The 23668-nt window shown below is 37.6% G+C and overlaps 1 protein-coding gene across 2 annotated transcripts in view; it reads left to right on the forward strand.

Annotated features, from left to right (window-relative positions):
- Positions 1-17552, forward strand: part of LOC102810418 (cobalamin binding intrinsic factor-like) — a 58134-nt gene extending 40582 nt beyond the window's left edge. The window contains exons 1-9 of one of the 2 annotated variants that reach the window (XM_085491014.1): positions 5559-5895; positions 11579-11825; positions 12984-13233; positions 14014-14312; positions 14768-14931; positions 15494-15674; positions 15954-16125; positions 16825-16952; positions 17281-17552. In XM_085491014.1, coding sequence (XP_085347140.1) covers positions 5821-5895; positions 11579-11825; positions 12984-13233; positions 14014-14312; positions 14768-14931; positions 15494-15674; positions 15954-16125; positions 16825-16952; positions 17281-17351 — 1587 coding nt within the window. In that variant the 5' untranslated portion in view covers positions 5559-5820 and the 3' untranslated portion in view covers positions 17352-17552. Of the gene's footprint in view, positions 1-5558; positions 5896-11578; positions 11826-12983; positions 13234-14013; positions 14313-14767; positions 14932-15493; positions 15675-15953; positions 16126-16824; positions 16953-17280 lie in introns of those variants that run through there. The other variant, XM_078008691.2, reaches the window with a different exon arrangement.
- The last annotated feature ends 6116 nt before the right edge of the window (positions 17553-23668 follow it).

A 23668-nucleotide genomic window follows, 5' to 3' on the forward strand; every position in this document is an offset into this window, starting at 1 on the left:
GAGAGAGAGAAGATTTTACCCCTGATAATTGTATGGATGCCACGACCGAAGGGTTGAGACAAGTCTTCAATCACGTGTGCTCTTCTCAATCTCAGACTAGTAATACATTATTGCTAGTCCGAGTCTCAATCAAATAACAGTGAAAACAATGGAACATTTTGCACGTGGAGCTTATCAATTAAATCTGTTATTTACCTGCATAAATTCATCGATTTAAAAATAAATGCGGGAAATTTAAAGGTACTACATATATGGCAGACGGTCATAACGTAATCATAATAAGTCATAATAATCACGGTGATAGATTGCGTTGTTATTGTCTTTTGGGATTCACTTCCCACGCATGCGTACACTTTTTCCATTTCGAAATTATAATTGATCATAATGCGTTCAACTGAGATTATGTAATTCGAAAGCTAGTGCGAGTACCCCATTTTTTTCTAAAGAAACATTGTTTATTTACATGAAATTCGAACACGCGCTGCGCGACGACGGAAACGCTAATTTAACCAAACCACCTTATTGTGAATTTATCATTACTCGAAAAGGCAGAAGAAAGTGATTCTCTTTTTAGCTGGTGAATATTTTTGTCATTTTTGGTAAAAAGTGATATTTTTGACTTGTTGTTGAAAACCGCTACTGCTTTGATATTATACATATAGGTACCTCCGGCTGACCTCTCTCTGATTTGTTCATTTCGTGATGATATCTTCAATTCTCTAATTTTGGTGAATATTTTTGTCATTTTTGAATTCTTGTTGAAAACCGCAAGTCATATTGCTTTGATACTATACATATAGGTACCTCCGGCTGATCTCTCTCTCTGATTTGTTCATTTCGTGGTGATATCTTCAATTTTCTAATTTTTGTGAATAGTTTTGTCATTTTTGGTAAAAAGTGTTATTTTTGACTTCTTGCTCAAAACGCAAGTTCTATTACTTTGATACTATACATATAGGTACCTCCTGCTTACATCTCTCTGATTTGTTCATTTCGTGATGATATCTCCAATTCTCTAATTTTGATGAATATTTTTGGTAAAAAGTGTTATTTTTGACGTCTTGTTCAAAACGCAAGTTCTATTGCTTTGATACTATACATATAGGTACCTCCTGCTTACCTCTCTCTGATTTGTTCATTTCGTGATGATATCTTCAATTCTCTAATTTTGATGAATATTTTGGTCATTTTTGGTAAAAAGTGATATTTTTGACGTCTTGTTGAAAACCGCTAGTCCTATTGCTTTGATACTATACATATAGGTACCTCCGGTGGACCTCTCTCAGATTTGTTCATTTCGTGATGATATCTTCATTTCTTTAATTGAAATGTGCATTACTAACAGCGGAGCTAACCGTGATGCTGCTCGTTTGATTTCATCGTGAAATATAACCCCGTTTGTCACGCCGAGTACCGTGGATAGTTCGTTGTATGTAGATATATTAATCACCCTATCATTCATATAGACGTACCGCAAATATTGACGTCGTGTATGATTAATAAGTATACCTAATACCTTTATTGGCAATCTAATGAGATGTTGGCATATATAAACAGAAGAATTCGTTGCCATGGATACCCGATTCTCATATACATGTGCTATCTGGTTTATTAGATTCATCAGTGTTATGATTTCCAACGGCAGAGGGCGCTTCGCTCGTCAGAATTATCATATATATAATGGTGAAACGGTGTCTCCGCGGTTAAGGGCTGCAGCCATGCCCACTTTATATGCATTATCCCATTAATTATTTGTTTAATCTCTGTCGAAATCTGAAGAATACTGTATTAAATGTAATACAGATATTACACGAGTAAGAAATGTGACACTGAATTTAAAACGACGTGCATTTGCACGTGTTTTGAGACTGTCCCTTAGTTTCACTACAATGTCACTTCGAACATTTAATGCACGTGACTTCTGTGCTTGATACATTAAAGTGGACCACATTTATTAAATATACTTAGGTCATTCTTCGAGATATGAATAAGCTTACTAATAATGTTACAATAATTTCCGCTTTGTTGTGAGTGGGCAAGGTCAATGCGCACTTTGTACTGCCCATTATTTGTCTATTTCATTCCAAATAAGGTTACCATTCCCTCGGATTACCAGTCGGATATTCGCTTTATGTTTGCTTTAGGTTTAATCAATTATTACATTATTTTGGTTCCTGTTAGTACAGTGACATTTTTGACAAGTACTCATCTTCCATTCCTACACTTCCGCTGGTTCCCGGCGTCCCTTGCGAATGGTTTGGTACGCCATGACACTTGAAGGTGGGAACCAGCAAATTCACTGTGAATATAATCATAGCCCATCTTTCTATAGAGGTACTGTGATATAGTCAACGCTAGTTATTACTAGTAGTAGTCTACATTTAGTTGCCAAGCAACATTGTTACCACCCAACATTATGGTATGAGCATATGAACTGCATACATTTTCTTATTTATTCCCGCTCTCGTCCCGCTGTAGATTGTATTGACAATCTCCACCTCCCACCATTATATTGAAAATCTCAACTTTCCCGTCGTGTTGATACACATCGGACATTGATACATCGGACTCGTGATGATAATCTTAAATTTCCCACCGTGTTGATAATTACCATTATCTCATCGTGTTGGAAATCTCAACTTTCTCACCGTGTTGATAAATCAGGTGTCCTTATTCAAGTGTGTTAATATCGGAAAAGTGTGATTTCGCGGAGCACCATGGATCGATGTACCACGCTTGATGAACCACGCCAGTTGCATACTGAAGTCTGGCAGCCGTCTTTCCTTTTATACAACCCAAATCGCGGTTTAAAATCATGCGCATAAGGTATTATCACGTGGCTAGAATGAGTTCATGTGATTATGATTATAATAATAACTGTATTGATATTGATATTGATAGTGCTATTGTAATATATATACATATATATACTGTTCACCATATAACAGAAATTGAATGTGACATCCTCGTCATATTGTCATATAATATAATATACCCTTACTACCTCAATCGGGGAAGGAAAGAGCCCTTTATATGAGGGCTGAAAATCCCATCATCGCCCGTAATTACGGCATTGCTACCTTCAAACGAGAGACGATTAGGGAATAAACGGAACTTGCCTGGCAACGATGAGTCTACTATTGTTGCAGCTCAGTGGTCTATAGGAAAGCATTATGAACATAGCGGGCGCTTTGGGCTGGACGATTCAACTATAGAAAATAATGTTCTTTTTGCTGAATTGTATGGTGAAAATGGCGTCGATTGTTAATATTTCAGCATTTGGTTACCTACGCAATAGATATATTTTTAAGAGGTATCGTTTAGAGAATAAAATTGGGATGTGCCATTCAATTCAGTGTCACGGTTGCTATCGGGAAACACGTCCTACACTGATTAGATCCTTCATACTCATGAATGCTCGAGCTTCACTCCAAATTGTATACATACATACATGCTACTGTTTTTAATCATCTTGAGCAGGAGCATGTTACCTTTTAAGTTCTATTTATTCAGAGACATGTCTCGTACATTCTTACAATATTTCATTGTCGAAGACGTTATTTTAAATTGTCAACAGTGTTGCTTCCCATCCCTACGAACCTAATGGTTTAGCCCCACATGTAAAGCTTTTTAGTATCAATGCATTTACATGATATGGTCCCAATGGAAATCAGTGAAAGTCATCTCCCTGGCCGCACGCGTGATAACAAATTTAATTTTTTGGGTGCAGATTTTGGAACGTGCTATGCGCGAAGTGCGTCCTCAACGGCGAAATTTACACCCCTCCGATTACAAACTCCGCGCTACCCACAGTATTAGAACCAACATCACGAAAACACAATGCAACAGCCATGTAACCATGGTAACGAATACAACCCATATACAAGAGCTGTTATTAATTGGTGCCTGCAAGGAATGCCATTTGTCACATGTTTTTATTAGTTTTGCCAAGCAGTAATAATTTTATTGTGTTATATCACGGTTTTAAATGTTTACCGAGACACGCATCCAAACAAAAGAACCGACAGAGTTTCTTGACCGTTCTTCTAGTAACCGTGGTTATATGTCAATTCTTTGTTTGTTTGATTTTTTAATTGTTGTCCGACGCAAATATCGCGCCAGTTTTTACAAATTCCGCCTAGTCTTTAAAATGAGCAGTAATTTTTGGATTGATTCATTTTGAATTTCGATGCGGGTCAACTACTTCACCCCCAACAAGAACAACAACCTCCATGACAACATCCTACGTGACGTGCATACATCGAATATTGGGATGAGATGCACGTATAAATACAAAGCCGATGATTCACGTCTAATATAATATTAGCGACATGATATACCATTAACCATGTTTGGCCATTGTCTGGCGCCATCTCAGTACAGTATGGCAGAATATTGTCCTATTAATTCTAAACCTGTTTAAGGTGGCAACACTCAATTCGAACCGAATCATTTCAAAATTATGCTTAATTAGTATGGGTTGATGGGCCCAACCACATATTGGTGGGCATAAAACACAGATCATGTGTGTTATCTCTTGATTGGGATGATTTACCATGTAGTATTTCCGGTCCACGTGCAAACAGAGTTTGAAGTGGATTGCGTAATAGTTATTATTACATTTTTCGGTGTATTTACATCAATTACAGCATTCATTGCCACTAAAGAAGCCTCGAGTGTATTCTTCAGCTTAAAACCGAATGAAGCGAACGATCACAGGAAACTAGTCTTTATACTTCCATTGTAATGTAGGCTTATAATGAGCACGTCTGCTCCTAGCGCATTATACAACCCACTGATATAAAGCTTTCTGAAAACTTATTTCATGTATATTTCATAATTAACTTTGGCAGGCAGGTCACGGCTTGTGTGCTTTATATTGTCAAGGGATGCCATTTCCATATTCGTGGTTAATTGGGCGGCGGTCCAATTCTCGATCTCCGTTAAAAAGTTAAACCCAACTCAAAAAGCTAATTTACGTATTTTGTTGTTAGATCACCAGTCATGTCGTCCTCCCATGTGAATGTTTGAGACGAAATTTGCTCATCTTCAACTTTGCCGCTCATGATCGCGGCTACGCGCCCAGTTTGTCATAGTGATTTTATGTGAATAGTGCCGCCAAATGGTTAAAGTTTTAGTGGCCTGTCGACAATTTAATAGTTAACCAAGCATCCTACGTGTTAACGGCATCATCGCGTTATCTGGCATGCCATCGTAACTAGACGCTTCGGAAGCAATGCATTGTAAGTTTCGCAGGTGATTTTAGGCAGTATGGCGGACAGATACGATTATCGGGACTCTGAATCCGACGACCAAGCTCAAGAATTCACCCCTTTATCGAGGCGACGGGAGAATAATACCCAACAGCAGCCTGAGGTATGACACTAACGTTTTTTTCATAGTGTTTAACCAAAATCAGGTTGCGCTGCAAGCCATTTTAAATCATGGAGGTGAATTGAGTCTATTTCACCTCCGAGGTTGTTGAATGAAAAGACGTATGCTAAACAACAGGATAACTGGGGCATTGTGATGCGTTTCAGACATGCGTAGTGAGTTACTTTTCTTGCTGGGTGTTTACATTAGCTCAGTCTATCGACCAACGAAACTTGAAAACTTTGGCCCAGAATGTTGACGCGTTTCTCGAGCTTCTCGTCTGTAAATTGACGTCCACTTGAAGTCTCTACATCCATGGATAATTTATAGTGTAAACTGGAGTGATTCGTGTGACGACCTAAATCGGACGGAGCAGGGTCCGCCTCAACACCGATTGGATATGTGATTCTGAGTTTCTACACGTCCGGTGAAATATTGCCGAACAAAATGAGGAAGTGTTTGAAGCCGAAAACAAGCACAGACGAGTCTAGCGTCGAAGTAGTGAGCCACGACGGGGATACGGTACGGTAACACTTACTAGTAATGTTGTTGTGGTGGTTGATACGACGGGTTGTATATCTCAGACTAGTAATAGAGTCTGAGACTGTATACAATAGCGCCGTGGCAATCGACACCATTGAATCGAATGTGACCGATTTCTTGAAAAGCCACTATTGTGACCGTCTACAGCAACTTGGCGTAAGCACTTTTCAGAATAAGTGAATTAATTTGCGCCGTTTGTGTAATTACGACAAGGGCGCAATGGCGGCCCTCATGTCTACGTGATACCCTGGTGTTCATTGATATATGTTTAATATTAAACCATGGTATCACGTACCTGCGTCAACACAGAATGGAATGTAAATACCGTACACTTATAATAAGGTCTCCGTGTCACACCCTTGTTCAGAGAACAACTTGGTACTAAGCATGGAACCAATTAGTTCGAAGGTCAACCTTCTCTTTTAAAAAATAAATCAACAAAACAAGGATTAATTTTGACTCCCGTGTGCGAAACCTGCAATAAAAGTTTTTACGTTGTGTGCGTGCAGATAACCCTGCATATGCCATACGCCATGACTTCCGAGCACGGTATGTTAACATCTCACACAGAACTACACTCTGTACTTCGATGATTTATTCATATTCCGTGTTTGGACCTGGACGCCTTGAAAATTGAAGTTTTACTTTTATTTCAATGTTTCTGCTTCCACGTCCTTCAACTTTGACCCACCTCCTCGTACGGTAACCATGCTTATGAGTTCACACACCCACTACGGATTATAGTGTACATCCATTTCATTAATTTGTTCATTTCACGCAAAAGTGTTGAGCTCTAAAAAGTGTAACTTTATTAAAAATCGTCCCACGTGACCACGTTAATGGAATGTGTATATCTATTAAGAAAACAAGTGCGCGGTGATCGGTCGTGGATTAGTCTCGATTCTCATAAACTGTTCGCTTCTCAAAACAATCAACATTTGTTCGCTTCTCAAAACTGTCAAAATTTATATAACAAAAATAAATTTTCACTGTTAGATATCATGAATCAGAACAGTTTCTATACGTCCTATTATAGTTGTGAAAATCGACTCCCTGTATTAATGACATTGCAGAATATTCTAGTATATAGAAACGTTGTAGAATTCGATGTCCTAGAAATAAGCAGTAAAATTAGAGAAAACAGACAGATAATTATGTTATCGTTTTATCTAAACCATCCAAAGTAGTCTCAGACAAAATATATGATCAGTGCGCATGCGTTGGTATTTTTGAAAACTAATATCTATAGAACCTTCAACAAAAATGTCGTGCTAAGCAAATGAAATTTGGTAAGCATGTATCAGAAAATAAAGTTATGTCTACTATATTTGAGCTGTTGATAACGCGGGAACATCCCTAGATCGCGCGTGCGTTCAAATGAATGGCGGGGGTCGTGTTAAAAATGCTCTAATTCTGTGTCATAACTCTCATTGGCAAAAATATCGACCAACGCGTGTTAATGAACATAAACGCCTGAACAAAAATAGGCGATCCGTCGGACATTTGATGTTTTATTTATGGATTCCCTAATTAGGCGAAAAGTTTACGCAAACTTTTCTCAAATCGAATAATAGCTGTTAGATGACACCTGCTACCCAGCAGTGCGGCAATTCGCAATTGTGTATGCATAGCCCGACAGCGTGCCGTGATGGGGAGAGCGTGACCTGAATGCCAATATATCATGTGCTGCGGAGGGAGTGGTCTGTATGCTAACACAGTACGTGTATGGAATATTAATATATTTTTATCCGTGCATAAAATTATCTTTTTTTGTTCGGAAATAACGATTGGCAAAACAAGACAGTGAGATGCAGCCCCACTATCTGATATTTGGTCGTTGAAAATAGACACTAAAACTTTCCGTAACTTTGATGAGGTCAAATATCGGAGAACACCACGGGAAGTTGGGTATACCATACCGTAGTTAATCGTTAATGTTAGATACTTAACTGGCACACACACACACACACACACACATTATATTTCAAGGTCAATTTCATCAACGGTTAACAATCGTAGTTAACCCACAGTTCACGTACTTATCGTTATATTACGTTCGAATTATCGTTAATGGGTACACGGTCTGTCAAAAAATATACTTGCATATTTTCTCTGTATTTCCTCACACGAAACATAGAAATGTGCCGCCGAGGACAAATCAAAGGGCCCTTTTACACTCAATTGAAACCAATTTTCCAGTTCGATGAAACCTGCATTACGATATCACTTTAATTTCTTGATATTTTCTGGTTGCCTGGCCATTCAGGCAGTCCATTAACCCCCCTCACCGTTGCCACGGTGGCATAATGGTTATCCTCGTGTATCGTCGCTCATCCATAGTACCTGTTTATCGACAGACCCGCCGCACTATGGATATCGTGTTGGATCAGTCGACCGCTTTGGTCGTAAAAATCGAATGCTCTATATTTCCTAACTGTGTTTGCATACATTTAGTTTCATACTTAGCACATGTGCATCGAAAGGACTCAAAATCGTAGTACACGTACGGCCTCAACGTATTCAAACACAGACATCTACAAAATCACACATGAAAAGATTCAACCCCGGGGTTCAAACCTTCTCCTGCTTACCCTAGTTTAAACTTGCGTGCATATAATAGTCATATTTCTTTATAGCCGACGTCTCAAGTGTCGTTCGTTACCTTCTAGCGATTACCTACCGATCTTTACAATATACCCCGTAATGAGGTAAATCACAGCGGTCGGAAATCTGATCAAAAGTGCCGATCAGAATCCTTTTTGAACTTCCACATACAAAAATAATCCTCGCTTGCAATCCCATATGTACTCACAGATTACAAGTTCAATTTTAGTGAATTATATTTCATATCGTGACTGGAATATCGTGAAAAATCACCAGAAACAATCGACGACTCTTGCTCACGTTCACATTTTGTGCCGTAATTATCATAAATTGCAACATATACAAGCCGCCGAGATCCTAGCCAGAATATTCGTTGTCGTACGGTGTTTTGATTAACAGAAATGGTGGTTCGAGCGTTCGTATACAGTTTAACCACCACCACCTTCAAAACATTAAACATTGCTTGCCGATGTTGAAGCGCGGAGGTCGTCGCGCAGCGCGTGTTCGAATTTTATGTAATTAAACAATGTATTTTACACGCGTTGTATACGTCGCTATGAGTCCCATATCGAACAGGACGCGGCGCGACGACTGCCACACTTTAAGCTAATATGGAATACCGTTGTGACCAAGATTTGTGCGATAAACTCGTCATGCCGGTTCCAATAAAGCAGTTGGATAAACAATTTTAGTTGAATATTTATAGTATATGTTCTTCCACATTGCATTTCCCTTTCTCTGTTTTAATTGTGATATTATTGTGCAACTATATTAGTCGCTGGACAAATTATTCTGGTAGCCCTCTGTGCGTTTATATCAAATTTCAATCATATTATAACGTGGGAAATAACCAGAGTAAGCTATTTTCCTTTCCCTGTTTACTATGTCTTGGTGTTGTATTAATGTATTTATATGATTGAACATATTGGTGGTAAATAAATAAATTAATAATAATAATAATAACATTTATTTATAAATTATTATTAGTTAAATACGACTGCTTGATACCGACATTTCAATCCGGTTGTTGACGTATACGTCCGATCCATCTTGTGTGGATTTACTCTCTAGGGGAGATTTTTTGAGGTCAAAGGTCATGATGGTAATGAGGTTTATTACGACAAGAACACCATTACACGCGGTCGGTCTACAAATAAACTCGCATAGTTTTAAAGAATTCGCGACGTTTTCAAATTATTAAGAACGTGAAATGTAGACGCACTATGACGTCACTGTTATAATATATCATTATATAACAGCCGTGGTTAGTGAAACGTAAAAGAACCCGACGAAATTGATGGTAAATTATCGTAGGCGTGATTACTTTGTGAAGCAATCGACAACATACTAGTAATACTAGATTGAAACAGACGCTCTGGGCCCATGTTATAATATTAAGAAACACTGCAGCGCTCATAGTCGGCGATGTCTGGGTGACGTCACTTGCACTTAGTTTTATGCTTGCAAATAGTTTGCGGTGCAGTGGAGAACAACTCTTAATAAGAGGACCGTTTCGTACTTTGAACATACTCGACTTCTTTTATAAGTGATTTCTTTTTTATAACCACTAAACTTAAAGGGCGGCAGTCGTCGTGCCGCGTCCTGTTCAATATGGGACTCACAGCGACGTATACAACGCGTGTAAAATACATTGTTTATATACATGATATTCGAACACGCGCTGCGCGACGACCACCGCGCTTTAACGCCTCTTATATGGTGGCGTTACTAGCGACGGCACGCCTGCTTCCAACTGCATACTAGTACATTCACCACAAGTGACGTGCCACCAAGTAATTTTACGTCATCGGTCAACGAACCGGGTGTGTGTGTGTGTGGGATGAGGGGTAATCAAATTTACTTGTTTAACAACATGCCTAGAGTTACATGGACACATTTATTGTATCCACCGTATTCTTTAATTGAGTAATCACGCGATCATTTGTGAAAGAAGGGTAATATCCCTTTGATATACTTACTGCGTATGAAATAACGTCGATGGTCTTAGCAAATGCGTTGCCTAGTTACAGTGCGCATAACTTAAAGAATTGTTAAAAATATAGCAATTCCGTGCCTTAGGACCGTGAAACTGTTGTGAATACCATGGTTACAAATAGCGTGACAGTGAGCAAGAGATTGACGTCACAGTAATATAAATACACTGTATAAACTGTCCAAGTATTGTTATATACTGGTATATTTGCACCCATCTTTTTTATCGTTAAAAATCCTTGAAATATTAGAAGTAATGTGTGTCATATACTAAATGTCACGTATCCGGATCAGAAGTTTCTTGCAAATAATCAAATATTACCGAAAATTTCGTCAACTTTTAGGGATCGTTTATGCACTCATGCGATCTTCTGACCGATAATTTGCAAATTACCTTCTTATTACAATATGAAATTAAAACTCAAAGTTTTTTTAATTTGACGTATCTTCTGACTACCTTGTTTTCTGTATGAGATATAAGCTCATCCCCGGATGTGTGAGGCTGATCTTATAAAAATGTACTTACCCTGTCACTACGTCATGTCTACTAATATCAGGCTCCGATACGGGCAATATACTACAGGTCGTAATTTAATTTGGTTTATGCCCTGTGTCCCTGCCATTACACCGTTGGTCATACTTCAGTCTATATAGAGAAGCCATATTTTAATTTAAAAAACATCCCAACCACAAAAAAAGAAAAGAAAAAAGACAGAAAATAATCTTGACAAAAAAACAAAAGAAAAAATAAACATTGTATAAGTTTAACCATGGACCGGAATGTGAACAAAATGGCGGCCATCTTCGTTTTCACGGCAGTTATTAAACATGAGTCTTATCGCATGTGACCTGCCCTTCATCATGAAGATGTTGATGTAATCTAAAATGATAAACGGTATTGCCTGACGGTCTAGCATACTGGTCTGACATGTTAAGCATAATGAACAATGATGACAGCAAACGGCACCATCTGTAACAAACGAAGTGGAATATTTCACAACATTACATGCCCCAAAATGTTATTTTTCAATAAATTATTTTTCTCTCTCTCTTTTGAATTTTACAGCGAGATGTGTACACAACGAAGATTACGTTGGCGTCCCATATGCGTGGACGCGGAGGGACGTCAGACGGCGACACGGGACACGGCCACGGGTCAGGACTGGATTTCATGGACTCATACACAGACACGGAATACAGTTATCAGAAAAATAGAACGATGACAATTATAGCACTAATCGTAGCTATCGTTGTTGTAGCCGCAATACTTGGTGCTATCATGTTTAGTATGTTTGTGTTTAGTGAAAGCAGCAGTAAGTACGATTTAATATTGTAATTTATATAGCGAGAAATATCGTGTAAGAAACATATTATTTCTGAATGTCGATACTGAATAAATTATTTCGGTGTCGTGTGATTGGATAATGCATGTCATGTGACAAACGTAATACAATCGACGATGGAGGTAAATGAGTTGTAAATGAAATTTCCTACTAATGCCGTCCATGCCATTTTGTTATTACGCTGTTTTTGCCACTAATCATTTCTTTAAATACATCCTGTTCGTCTGCTTTCTCTGGTATATTGAAATAAATTCTGCAAACGAGCAAACCTGACAACGCAATTTTCAGAATGGAGCCAAACATCATGAAAGCACTGATTGTGTTAATGCACAGTCCCTCTGTGGTTAATGCCATACATTGTGGTTGTTTTCATGTGAAATATATGCTACGTTTACTGAGTTCTGTTTAACGCGCCACGTTTCTTTCCTGTTATGATAATGGAGACGATAATGCTTTCAAAAATTGGTATATCCTGTCTCAGTAAGCAATTATATGACGAATATAGTTTCGATTAATGGATTCGACACAAACTTTCTGATAATGTCTTCCCTATTTGCAAGTCGCGATATTTAAAAAAAAACCCTGGAAAATTCTAAAACAAAGATATAAATTTTGTTCTACTATATATTTGACCAATGATTATCCACTATAAGAAATGAGCCACTTTTTTATTTCTGGGATGACTAGAAATTATCACTGTATTTTTTATCAATGTTCATATTCGGGTCTCCAAGATGCTATCGTACAGTTTAGAAATCATCACGTTTTTGTATACTGATTAGTTTCTCTATATGTTCTTAGCTATAATTGTGGCTACCAACATCCCAGCACGCAAATGAGGGTAAGAGATGGAAACTCTTAATACTCTGGATTGTACTATGGGACACAGAGGAAATAAAACAAATATTTCTCATATGTGCTATGATCACGCTTTAACACAAAATGGCCGCAGTTTTACGGTACGTCGAGGTGGGAACTCGGCTGCCTATCCACGCCCTTTCAAAAATTAAATATATTCACTTCTAACTGTAAACTACCAAATAGTATTGTTAAATTGATCATTATCATCAAAATGAAGAACGGTCGTAGAGTTTTTTGACTAATCAGTTGTTGTTTTTTTCTCCCCAGATATTATAGTTTCCGAGCCTACAGTACTACTAGACGGAAACCATACCCTTACACCCGCACAGTCATTACAATTCGCTAATAAGTGGTTACTATCGCAACAAGACAGTGAATACAGTTGGAGCAACACGCCACAAGCGCTGATCGCGATACGGCTGGGCAATCCGAAGTGGTTTCTCAACCAAGCCTTGAGCGAATTAAGTATTAAACAAATGAGCATCGACCTACTGGATGAAATGCTCAAAGGAGTCAGGTGAGTTTTCTTTTTGTTCTCTTCTTCCAAGGTGTTTTCTGATTTTTCAGCATTAGAAATTTTCCTTCGAAAATTTTCTTTTCAATTTAAGTTGATTTATATAATTTAAAAGAAAGTTATTCAAATCCATCTTGAATCTATCACTATGATCTCTAGTTAAACAGCATGTCTAAGCGATAGCTATCTGGTCTGTCCGTAAAAACATACATGTACTATAAACCCATGTTTGTATGTGCTTTTTATCCATTTTCAATGGATGACCCCCCCCCCCCTTTCACGAGTCCCCTCGATAAGTCGCGACCCCCGGTTTTTGCTTGGATCCCAACACCCGCGACTTAGCGAGGTGTCACGGTATAATGCAAAGCTGTGTATGTTTCAATTAGTAATAGACTTTTACATTTGAGTATGTCAATGCATGTTGCTGTGAAATCACGATTACGTAGATGTGTGTTAACAATGCCGTTCAAATGAACACTGTGTTTAATTGTGTCGTCGTTCGTCATTTTTACAATATAGCAAAATTTCTAAATATTTTATAGTCGAGCGTCTGTAGATCAAAATAAATATCAACTCTGTGAACGGCCATAATTTCGCCCATTTAAGCGCTTCGTCGCTAGTGGGCGCATCTGATAGGAATATTAAGGGGATTAAGTGTTTCTCTAGTTTTTCAATGTGCACACAAACCCTTAAATGTTAGAACTTCGGGATAACAGGAAACATTGCACTTGGCGTTTATAATATGGACGAAAATGTATATATATATATTTTTTAATATTGCAGTGTTAATGAACACGAAGGGGAGCGTTACACAGATTTCAAGATGTCTACAGGTGACCTAGCAACGTACATGAACGCAATGGCCGCGTCTTGTATTGACTTAAATAATTTCCATGGTTACAGTATGACGCGATCTTTACATCACGCTATTAGGACGTTTCCAGCGTCCAATGATAAAAACTATTATTACTACAGTCTAGCGGTCTTGGCATTTTGTAATGCGGGGGAAAGGGGAATAAAGGATTACATTGACAACATCAAGGCAGCGCAACAAAAGGACGGCGGATACAAGTACGGTATAGGTTAGTGACTGTTTATTATTTTAGTTTTCTACTTTCCCAAATTAGGTCCCTTGTTACCCTTCATGCCTCTGAGCAATGTTTGATTATGCTAAAAGTGCCAATCAAATAATTATAAGGTACTTATTTCTGATGCGATGGCATATTATTTTCGGTTAGGTTTTCTGATTTGAAAACTGGGGTGGGGCGAAAGATTTTGGAAAGAGTATGGCCACAGCGACTGCATAATGTATTTGAATTGATGAAATGTAAATGAAAAAATGTCTTCTGATACCAAATTGCATGATACCATCTCCTCCAGCCCCCCCCCCCCCCCGCCAAATGTCAGATAGGGTTGGGTACATTGTAGTATGCATCATTATATTGTTTCTTCTACTTACACGTGTATTAACAAACTAACCACACTCCGGATACATAATGACAACCCCTTTACTTAATTCTTCGTAATTTCCTCACAGACACGACGTCGATGGTGGTGGTGGCGCTGTCATGTCTATCAAGCAGCAAGCAACGGAAGACCCAAGTGATTGAACACATCCAGGATGCTGTTAACAATATATTACATCAACAGAAAGACGACGGCAGCTTCGGAAATCTACTAAATACAGCAAATGCATTACAGGTACAAGGATACATCGTGTGTTCGTTGTCTTCTGATTTATAACTGCTGTGTACATATATAAATTAATGTTTTTTTACGGCTTTGGGAAGTAATAATTACTCCTCAGCTCATCGGTCTGTAGGGCGCCAGCCAAGGTTCGTTTATTCGGAAATCGTCTCGGAGGTATATTTACATCGAGCTCGTGAAACCGTGCGATTTGGACGATGTAATTTCTAGTGCTGGCAACAAAGCGCTTATGTGACGTCTAACGTGGCGTAGATGGTTTTAAACAAATAAACAATGCTATTTGGTTGTGTAATAGTTTGTTATTTAGAATATACCAAAAAAAAATATTTCTATTAACTGACGAGCTCGTTCCTTACGCCATGGAAATAGTTGTCGCTTGAGGGCGCGACTTACAGGAGCGGTGTACTTGTCGAGCGTGTCGATAAAATGTGGCGTCGGTAACTAAAAATAACAATCTCATTTATCAGTTGCTGTTCGTTTATTTTCTCCCTATAGTAGCGAACTTGAACAGAAAGATATGTTGTGTCTCGAGCGTAAATTACGGTTTACTTTTCAGGCATTACTCGCAACGAATAAAGAGTGGGATTCCACCATCGTACAGAATGCTTTGAGTTTTATTACAAGCCGCCAAAAACGAGATGGCTCATTCGGCAGTGTGTCCGTGACCGCACAGATTATACCAGTACTCGCTATGAAGACGTTTGCAGATATCCGGAAAGTTGCAAAATGTGAAGAAGGTAATAATAGTGCTTCAAGTTCCGAAAATAAGAACATGCCGGCTGATAATGTTATCACTATGTCATTTTCCGGGGTAGTTTTACGGAGAATAAAACTACATTTTATGCAATGGTGCCCTAAAACTGACGTATCAACATTCGAAACACCAAGTACCAAGTGGCGTCACATTGTCACCAATCAACAATGGATTTTGTTCTCATCCAATGTATTGATAACAATTCTGTCGCCATGGATACCAATATCGTAGCACTGATGATTGTCGCTGTTTTTTTTCCTAGAAACGCCCACCTATATTGAGGAACCAGAAGTTCTAATTAAAGTATTTCTGTCAGTCACGAGCGCCATTGGGAACGATTCAACAATAACACCAATGATGTACCCAGTGACAACAGAACAAGGCTCTACTCTGTATGACGTACTCGTGAGGGCAAAAGAACAACACCATTTCAGGTAATGTGTGTGTGTTTAATTATAATGTATCATTATCGGTACGAACACGTTGCGCATGCGTAAATAAACATAAACATGACGAAGTTTAAGTTCCCTGGGAACACGGTTACTAAAAAATAAACCGTGATTGGAAGGACAACAACAGAGCATATTTGCAACATGTGTTGAAAGTGCAAAGTCAAAGTAGACACATGTCGAAATTTCAGGTAGTTTGGTTGTTTGTCTATTATTATGACATTTTACATGACCCAAAATTGTTAACTATTATAGTTCACAACAGAAAGTAATATATAGTCAACCAACACATTATTTTCGCTATGTTCACTGAAGGGATGAATCATTGAAAATATAATATAATATTTTACGTTCAACCCATCAATAAATTAACTTCACACAAAACAGTCAAAATGCCTTTTCAGCGAAAATAGAGTAATTTACAGTATGTGCGAGTCATCGCCATTGTGGGATTATTCCCTGGCCGCCATATTTATGCCGCCAATGAAACAAACGCTAAGTGTGAACGCAAGAAATCCTTATTATCGGGCGCAACATAGGCGCTAGCGTAACTTTTTCTAGTGAGAACACGGCTATTATATCAATTAGAAAAGCTTTAATTTGTTCAAAGCCTTGGACACCAGTTTCGGAAGAACACACCCATATATTAACAAAGTCATGAACAATATAATTATTTTTTACCAGTTTTATAACTCGGGAAGGTGGTAAGTGGGGGCATCCCATAGTGGGCGTGAATGGTCTGACCGAGGACGTGGAAGACATCGACGCTTACTGGGCTATATGTATACCGGAGGACGCGGAAACATCCCTTGGTAAGATCATACTCAAAAACTCAAACAATATATGTCTAACTTGGTGCAAGTTTTGTGAGTTGTTTACGTATTCCCGGGACACTGTAATATATGTGCATGTTACAATGATAAAAACATATTTCGCTGTTAGACGTGGCTCCCATACGACGTGTACCACGTGTAGATATTTTCTAATAAATAACTAATAAATTTATTGGTGGTCTGAGCTTCCACGAAATTCGAACACGTGATGCATGTGGCGTTTATAATTATATATTTAAATGTTATGTGACTTACAAACATGTAGGCTCAGGTATATTAAATGTTCATTCTTCCGTTTTTCTCATAGGCCTGGATGACGTCATACCGCAAGATGGGGACAAGATATTTCTAGTATATACACGTACCGTTAACACGTAGACGTAGTGTCTTCATTGTGCTAAACATGAGCTAATACCGTTTTAAAATTATATGGTCAACAATAGTTCAGTCTCTAGTTCTCAAAACTGAACTAAGATAGTTAGAAGTTAGAAACAACACTTTGTTATAAATACTTTTACTGAGAAAACTAAAGTTTTTGGAAAGTGTTATCGGTTGTATTATAAACAATATCATGACGGAATCGAGCCTGACAAGTTGGCGTAGGTGGCGCCCTGGACTGCTGCGTTGGTGGGGATCGCAGCAGTCCAAGGCGCCACCTACGCCAACTTGTCAGGCTAGACGGAATCGAGCTTAGTAAAAATTCCACGGTCTTGTCCAAATGTTCTCTAAGATTTATAATTTTTATATATAAATTTGCATCTTTCAAAACAATGAGAACAATAAGTATTCAAGCAGGATTTATTCAAAATGCAATATGGCTAAAAATATCAAGTCATTTAAAATTTTTAAATAATATGCACATTTTTGTCATCTCATGATGTCATTTCCTGTTAATCATATTGATTCACGGAATATGTCGTTTACCACACTGTTCAAATATTACAAATAATTACTACCGTCCCACTTGTACCCATAATGCAACGGTACTGATTGGCACCCCTGAATTCATTCATGCATTTGACCTAGTGTTCACCACTGCCTTTACAATTCATAAATTCCAACTGTTGTGAAAAATGAAATCAATAATGCAATGCAAAAAAAACAGACTTTTTTAAAATTAACTTCCAACTAACTTTCTATATATTCTAGTTGTTAAGGGGCGGTAGTCGACGCGTCACGCATGCGCGAGATATATGTGTTTCTTATAAACAAAGATGGCGACTTTGACTGTTGCGCAGATCAACGAGTACAAACTGAGACGTTACCAAGCTTTAATTAGATATTTTTTAGGTGATTAGAAGGTATCGAAGGAGTTATCGGCGGTAATTAGTGCATGTCGCGCCCAGGTCAAACCTCATACTTGTGATTTCCTTTAGAAGAGCGCATTGGATTGTGGGAAAATCAATGTTTATCAACACAAATGTCGCACATGCGCAGCGCGACGACCACCACCCTTTAAGTACGTGTGTCATTTATACCAAAGACATTAGAAAGAGATTTTCTATTGTCTTTGTTTATACCTTCAGCGCTGCCATGATGACCAACGTACGCTCGATTCTGGATTTAAATATCCGTAACTGTCTCAGTCGTTCATATTTGTTTTAGTTTAGATGTGTTCAACATTATGATATCATAGCGTTTTACATACAATAATCGCAGGTAAATTCGCAGTGTAGCAAATCAACACGAATTCCACTAGCTTTGATGACAGTATACACATGTATGCTGATTTCATTGACATAGTTTGAATCTAGAAATTAGTTTGACCACAAATATTCTGAGATATATGTTTATCAGCATTACATAGGTCAGAGGTCACCTGAAAACTTGAATTTGTTCGCAATTATTTTGACAGTGAGACACGCGAGTGATGATGTCAATATTGTGGTTTCAATTAGTAAATCACTAAAACTAACGTAGCAGTCACGTGTCTTGTTGTCACGTGTTCTGTTTTTAGTTCTCTCCTAGACGTATTTACGTTTTATTATTCTTTTGGAATTCAAGTTGAACTTTGAACTTTTCCTGGATTAAAATGACATTCCACTGTTTTTTTATTATTTTTTTTTTGAGTTTGCAAATTTTTCAGCAATGTATAATTTTAATGTCATTCATGTCCATGTGCCAATTGTCCATTTGTTTTTGTTTTATTCAGCGTCCTTTGATTTGTATTTTTTTATTTGTTTTTTATTTGTTATTTATTTATATTCGTATACTTTCTTGTTTTGTACACACAGAAAAATACTAGTATATAGTCAGTTTATGTCGTTGCGATATCCTGAAATTATGTAAATTACACTCTATATCGATGGCTATATCCTTTGTAAGTTTTTTGCGTCGTTCATATATGTAGCGCCATCTAGCGACCAAACACTTTTGTGACGTCAGGGATTGTCATGAAAAAGGTTGCGGAGTCGTTCGTCTCTTAGAATTTAGCAAATCTCTTAAAAACAAACAGTATTTTAATTAGTAACAACTACTGATCAAAACAACGAACGGTGACCGCACGCCGACTTACGTCACACACGCGCTATGCCGCTAGATGGCGCGATGACGTATTCGACGTTACCCGGACATTACCCGGAACATTTTTTTACAACGGTAATGGGTAGCGGAAGTTCCGGTGTAATTTCGTTTAAGTGTACGCTTAGCCAGGATGTTATGAATTCCGGCCCACATAACAACAAGAAGCTAACATCCTGTTTATCGTCATGATCATATGCGACCGAGAATGGGATCTGGCTCTATGTGAAAGACGCCGAAGATAAGAGACATTTTTCAGGGAAATCTATTATAGTCTTTAATGATACGTGTCACGTGATACACAGCTTAATGATGACATAATGCACTATAACTGTGACGACACATCTAGATAATATATGTAAGATAAGCAATCAAGTACAATTTTCCTTTTAAACAATTGATATTTACAAGAATTTTATAAGATAAATTATGAAGAACAAGAATAAATTTGAGTGATTTTGAAAAAAAAAAAGAATGTTCACTTGTAATTATTGAGAGATAATGAAAGAACATAAAAGAATGCATCTTGTCGTGATGTGGTTTGGATGTGGTTGGAATAACCCCCTTATCATACCGTTATTCCAATGGGTGTGTTTTTTCATTGTGTAATGGTGTAATTGGCATTTTTGTGTACCGATTCTTTAGTATAACGACTCTTATTTAAACTGGTTACGGCTAAGTTCAGAGGATTTGAATATTGAATAGAATAGCCAATCTGAACGAATAATAAGAGAGACGGTGCCAGATAACATTTGAACAAACCTTTTAAGGGCCCCAATCAGATAACATTTAATAAACCTTTGAAGGGCCCCAATCAGATAACTAAACAACGGACGTATATTAGGTGAATAATCAAAGGGAGTTGTCAATCACGATGTGTAATCGGCGAATCAGGGATTCAAATTTGCATCGATGAGAGTTTTAAATCGATAAGATAAACACTAAAAATAAACTAATGAATCCGGTGACATAAATGTAGCTATAAGATAAGAGAAACAGAAAAAAAATCACTAAAATTATTCCATCTCCATGTGGTGTGTAATTCAGGGAGCCGTTTATTAGCACATTAACTTTATTAGAGGGCGCGCTGACAACTTTGGGTCCCATCTACATATAGTCTCAGATCACCATTTGAATGTAGTAGCCTGAGATACGTAGTACAGACCAGTATAGTACAGACTAATCTAAGACGAAGAGGGGGGAGGGTGGTAACACCTGGGTACACATCTGAGAAAGAAAAACATACAATTAGAATTAAATATTGTAATCCTGTACATGATTTGTATATGGATAAAATAAATATTAGTAAACAATAGAATAATGATATACATGTATATTCGATATGAATATAATTTAGTTTTCGCTTCCAGTACTTCAAATGATATACACAAATATATCTCAGATCTCTCGTGAATAAGTATGTGCCACCAACACGGCTATGTGGTGCTACTCATGTGGTAGCCTGACACGGTGGCGTGAGTAGCGCCTTCCGTCGAGGGCTCCAACCCCGAGCCGAAATAAAATATACTGAATTGATAGAATACTGTATCAGTGCACGCGTTTTTCATCTCAACTTGTAATAGAGGGCGTACTCCCACTTTTGGGTGCGGCTACTTTTCAGAGCACGTGTATTTCTTCCCAAAACCCTTAGATGATACGAGACGCTTTTTATAAACGCAGAATAACAATATCAGAGACTTGGAGAAATGAAAGTGTTCTTTTTTACCTCTGGGTGGAATGCAGGCTTTATGATGTTGTGGCATATTGATTTGATGTCAGATAATCGTTAGTATCTCTGCTGATTTCAGGAGCCAAATCAAATCCTTGCAGCTAGGCACAAAAGAGCACAGGGCAGCCACGTGAGGCGGCCAAGTATCATTCTCGCAAGCCAAGGCTATGTTTTTCCTGTAGAAAAAACAAAACAAAAGATAGTACAGTTTTAAGCCACCGCAAGAGGGCGTGGTAAACGACGATGATTGATATACTAGTACACGAGTTGTTGTAAAAGTCAATAGATATAAATATTAAAAGAAATCATTTTGTTTCTCTCATAAATGGTAGTTCAAGTTTGACACTTTGTGGTTCATTGTTAGGGAACACTTGCTGTGCATGTATACGTCCCTAGAAGTTTTTCAACCCATTTAATGACCACTAAATTTAATACGAATATTATGCGTTTTCAGCTCAATGTTTCAGTTGTCTGCAGCTCTCCTCAATAACCAATGACCCGTTTGATGTTTAGTGTGTAAATGCTCGTTTTAAACACTTACCCAGATGTACATATTGTCGATATTGTATCATGATAATTGAACTAAAACGATTAACAACATAAATTGTAGTTAATTATGTTGAGTGAATTTACCCCCCCCCCCATCCCTGCATTCTCTGAGAACATTTTCCACTCTATATCAAATATATTAACAGTAAAGCAAGCATGTGTCATTATATTAGTGTGACAAGAATACTATATAGTTTTACAGAATTAATTTTTAACATTGAGTACAGAACAATGTAAACTTCTTGACAACAAAATAAAGCTAGGACACACATTGTGAAATGGTATAACAAAAAATTATGATCTCATGTGAGAATTCTGAGCTCTGCACCCAACTCATTTTTTAAAAAGTTATATAAGATCAGGAAAACTAGAGATTTTTGTTATTGTTTTGTCGAAAATACATGCGTATGTGGGCAGACCCCCCCCCCCCCCCCCCCCCGTCTTGTCAAGTAGTTGTAGTAAAGGGCATCTGAAATCAAGGGCATGGGCTCAAGATCAGATTGTAGTAGCCTCGTATTATGGTGTATTTATTTGACACAACACTGATTAGAAACAGTACAGAAGTATGAACACTAATAACTACAATTATTATACATCTGTCACCGTAACGCCATCAGTTACAGCATGCTGTAATTTTGCAGTATTTTACAGGGTATTTTCATCCTACTATATTAGGAAATGCGAATTCCAAATATGGAATGATTACGCGTGTAAGCGTCCTCTAATAATAAAAACAAACATGGCTGCCACAAGGGTTTGATCAGATTCCACAAAAAGAAGTTCGCTGATTCTGTTCTAAACTTTTTGAATTTTGGCATTCTCATGATGTATCCTTGCGCATCGGTTGATACTCCCGCTGTACTGTCTTTGTGCATCATTTGAGGTATCCTAATAATAACCTTATTTTCATCGAGCAAAATGCACAACCAGACAAGTACCCACAGCACCCAATAAACATACTTACAATCTTGGTTTTATTTTTTAAATTGTTGATACCTATACGATTTAATTTCTGTGTTGGAGCACTGCATTATGTAATGCACATCATATGCGATGTCTGTTGGATCACATAGTTGACAAATATACTCAGATATGTGTAGTGTTGTAACACCTCGTTTCTATGGGCAATGGATGGTTTGAAATTCTCAACTGCTGTGCGATTATATATTCATCATAAGCCTCATATATTTTAACGCATTCTGAGCCAACTTCTTTATCACAAAAGCAAAGTAATGATATCAAATTTGATAGAATTATAATTACAATGTATAGATGTCTACTCATCAGTAAATACATAAATATGATAGATTATTATATCCATATGTTGAATGCAACACCATCTGGTGCAGAGTTTAGTGGCAATGATGTTTAACCATAGGATGCATCACAATAGTTGAGACTGAGAAGCAACAAGTCCTCAAAAACGGGTAGATGTTTTTTTATTGAAACTGCTGATGTCTCATAGTTTTAGTACTGTCACCTCTAAACTGGTCAAATTGCACATTCACAATGGGTGGTAGTTTAAAGGTTGTCACCGCTAAAACAAAATTTCTGTATCAGTTAAATTATTCCTTGTGAACGTTGACATACTCAAATTATTTTTTGAATTATGAACTCAAATGTACATTTCCAAATCAAAATGACCATCAAAGTAGTGTTACAGGGGAATTGCAAAGTCAAAGTTTCCATGGAAACAAGTTTATGTATCATCAATTTTTATTTCTTTTTTGTCATTTGCAGTGATTTTAAAAATTCCAAATGTTACACTGGACAATACAATGTATACAATACATGTAAAGCACATTTTACATACGTTGTATACATCATATATGACACATGTCAACCACAATAAAGTGCTACGAACAATGATTCAGACTGTGAAAGAGCAGTAAACAAG

Source organism: Saccoglossus kowalevskii, chromosome 16, assembly GCF_978046115.1.
Source record: "Saccoglossus kowalevskii chromosome 16, keSacKowa6.1, whole genome shotgun sequence".
Taxonomy (NCBI): Eukaryota; Metazoa; Hemichordata; class Enteropneusta; family Harrimaniidae; genus Saccoglossus; species Saccoglossus kowalevskii.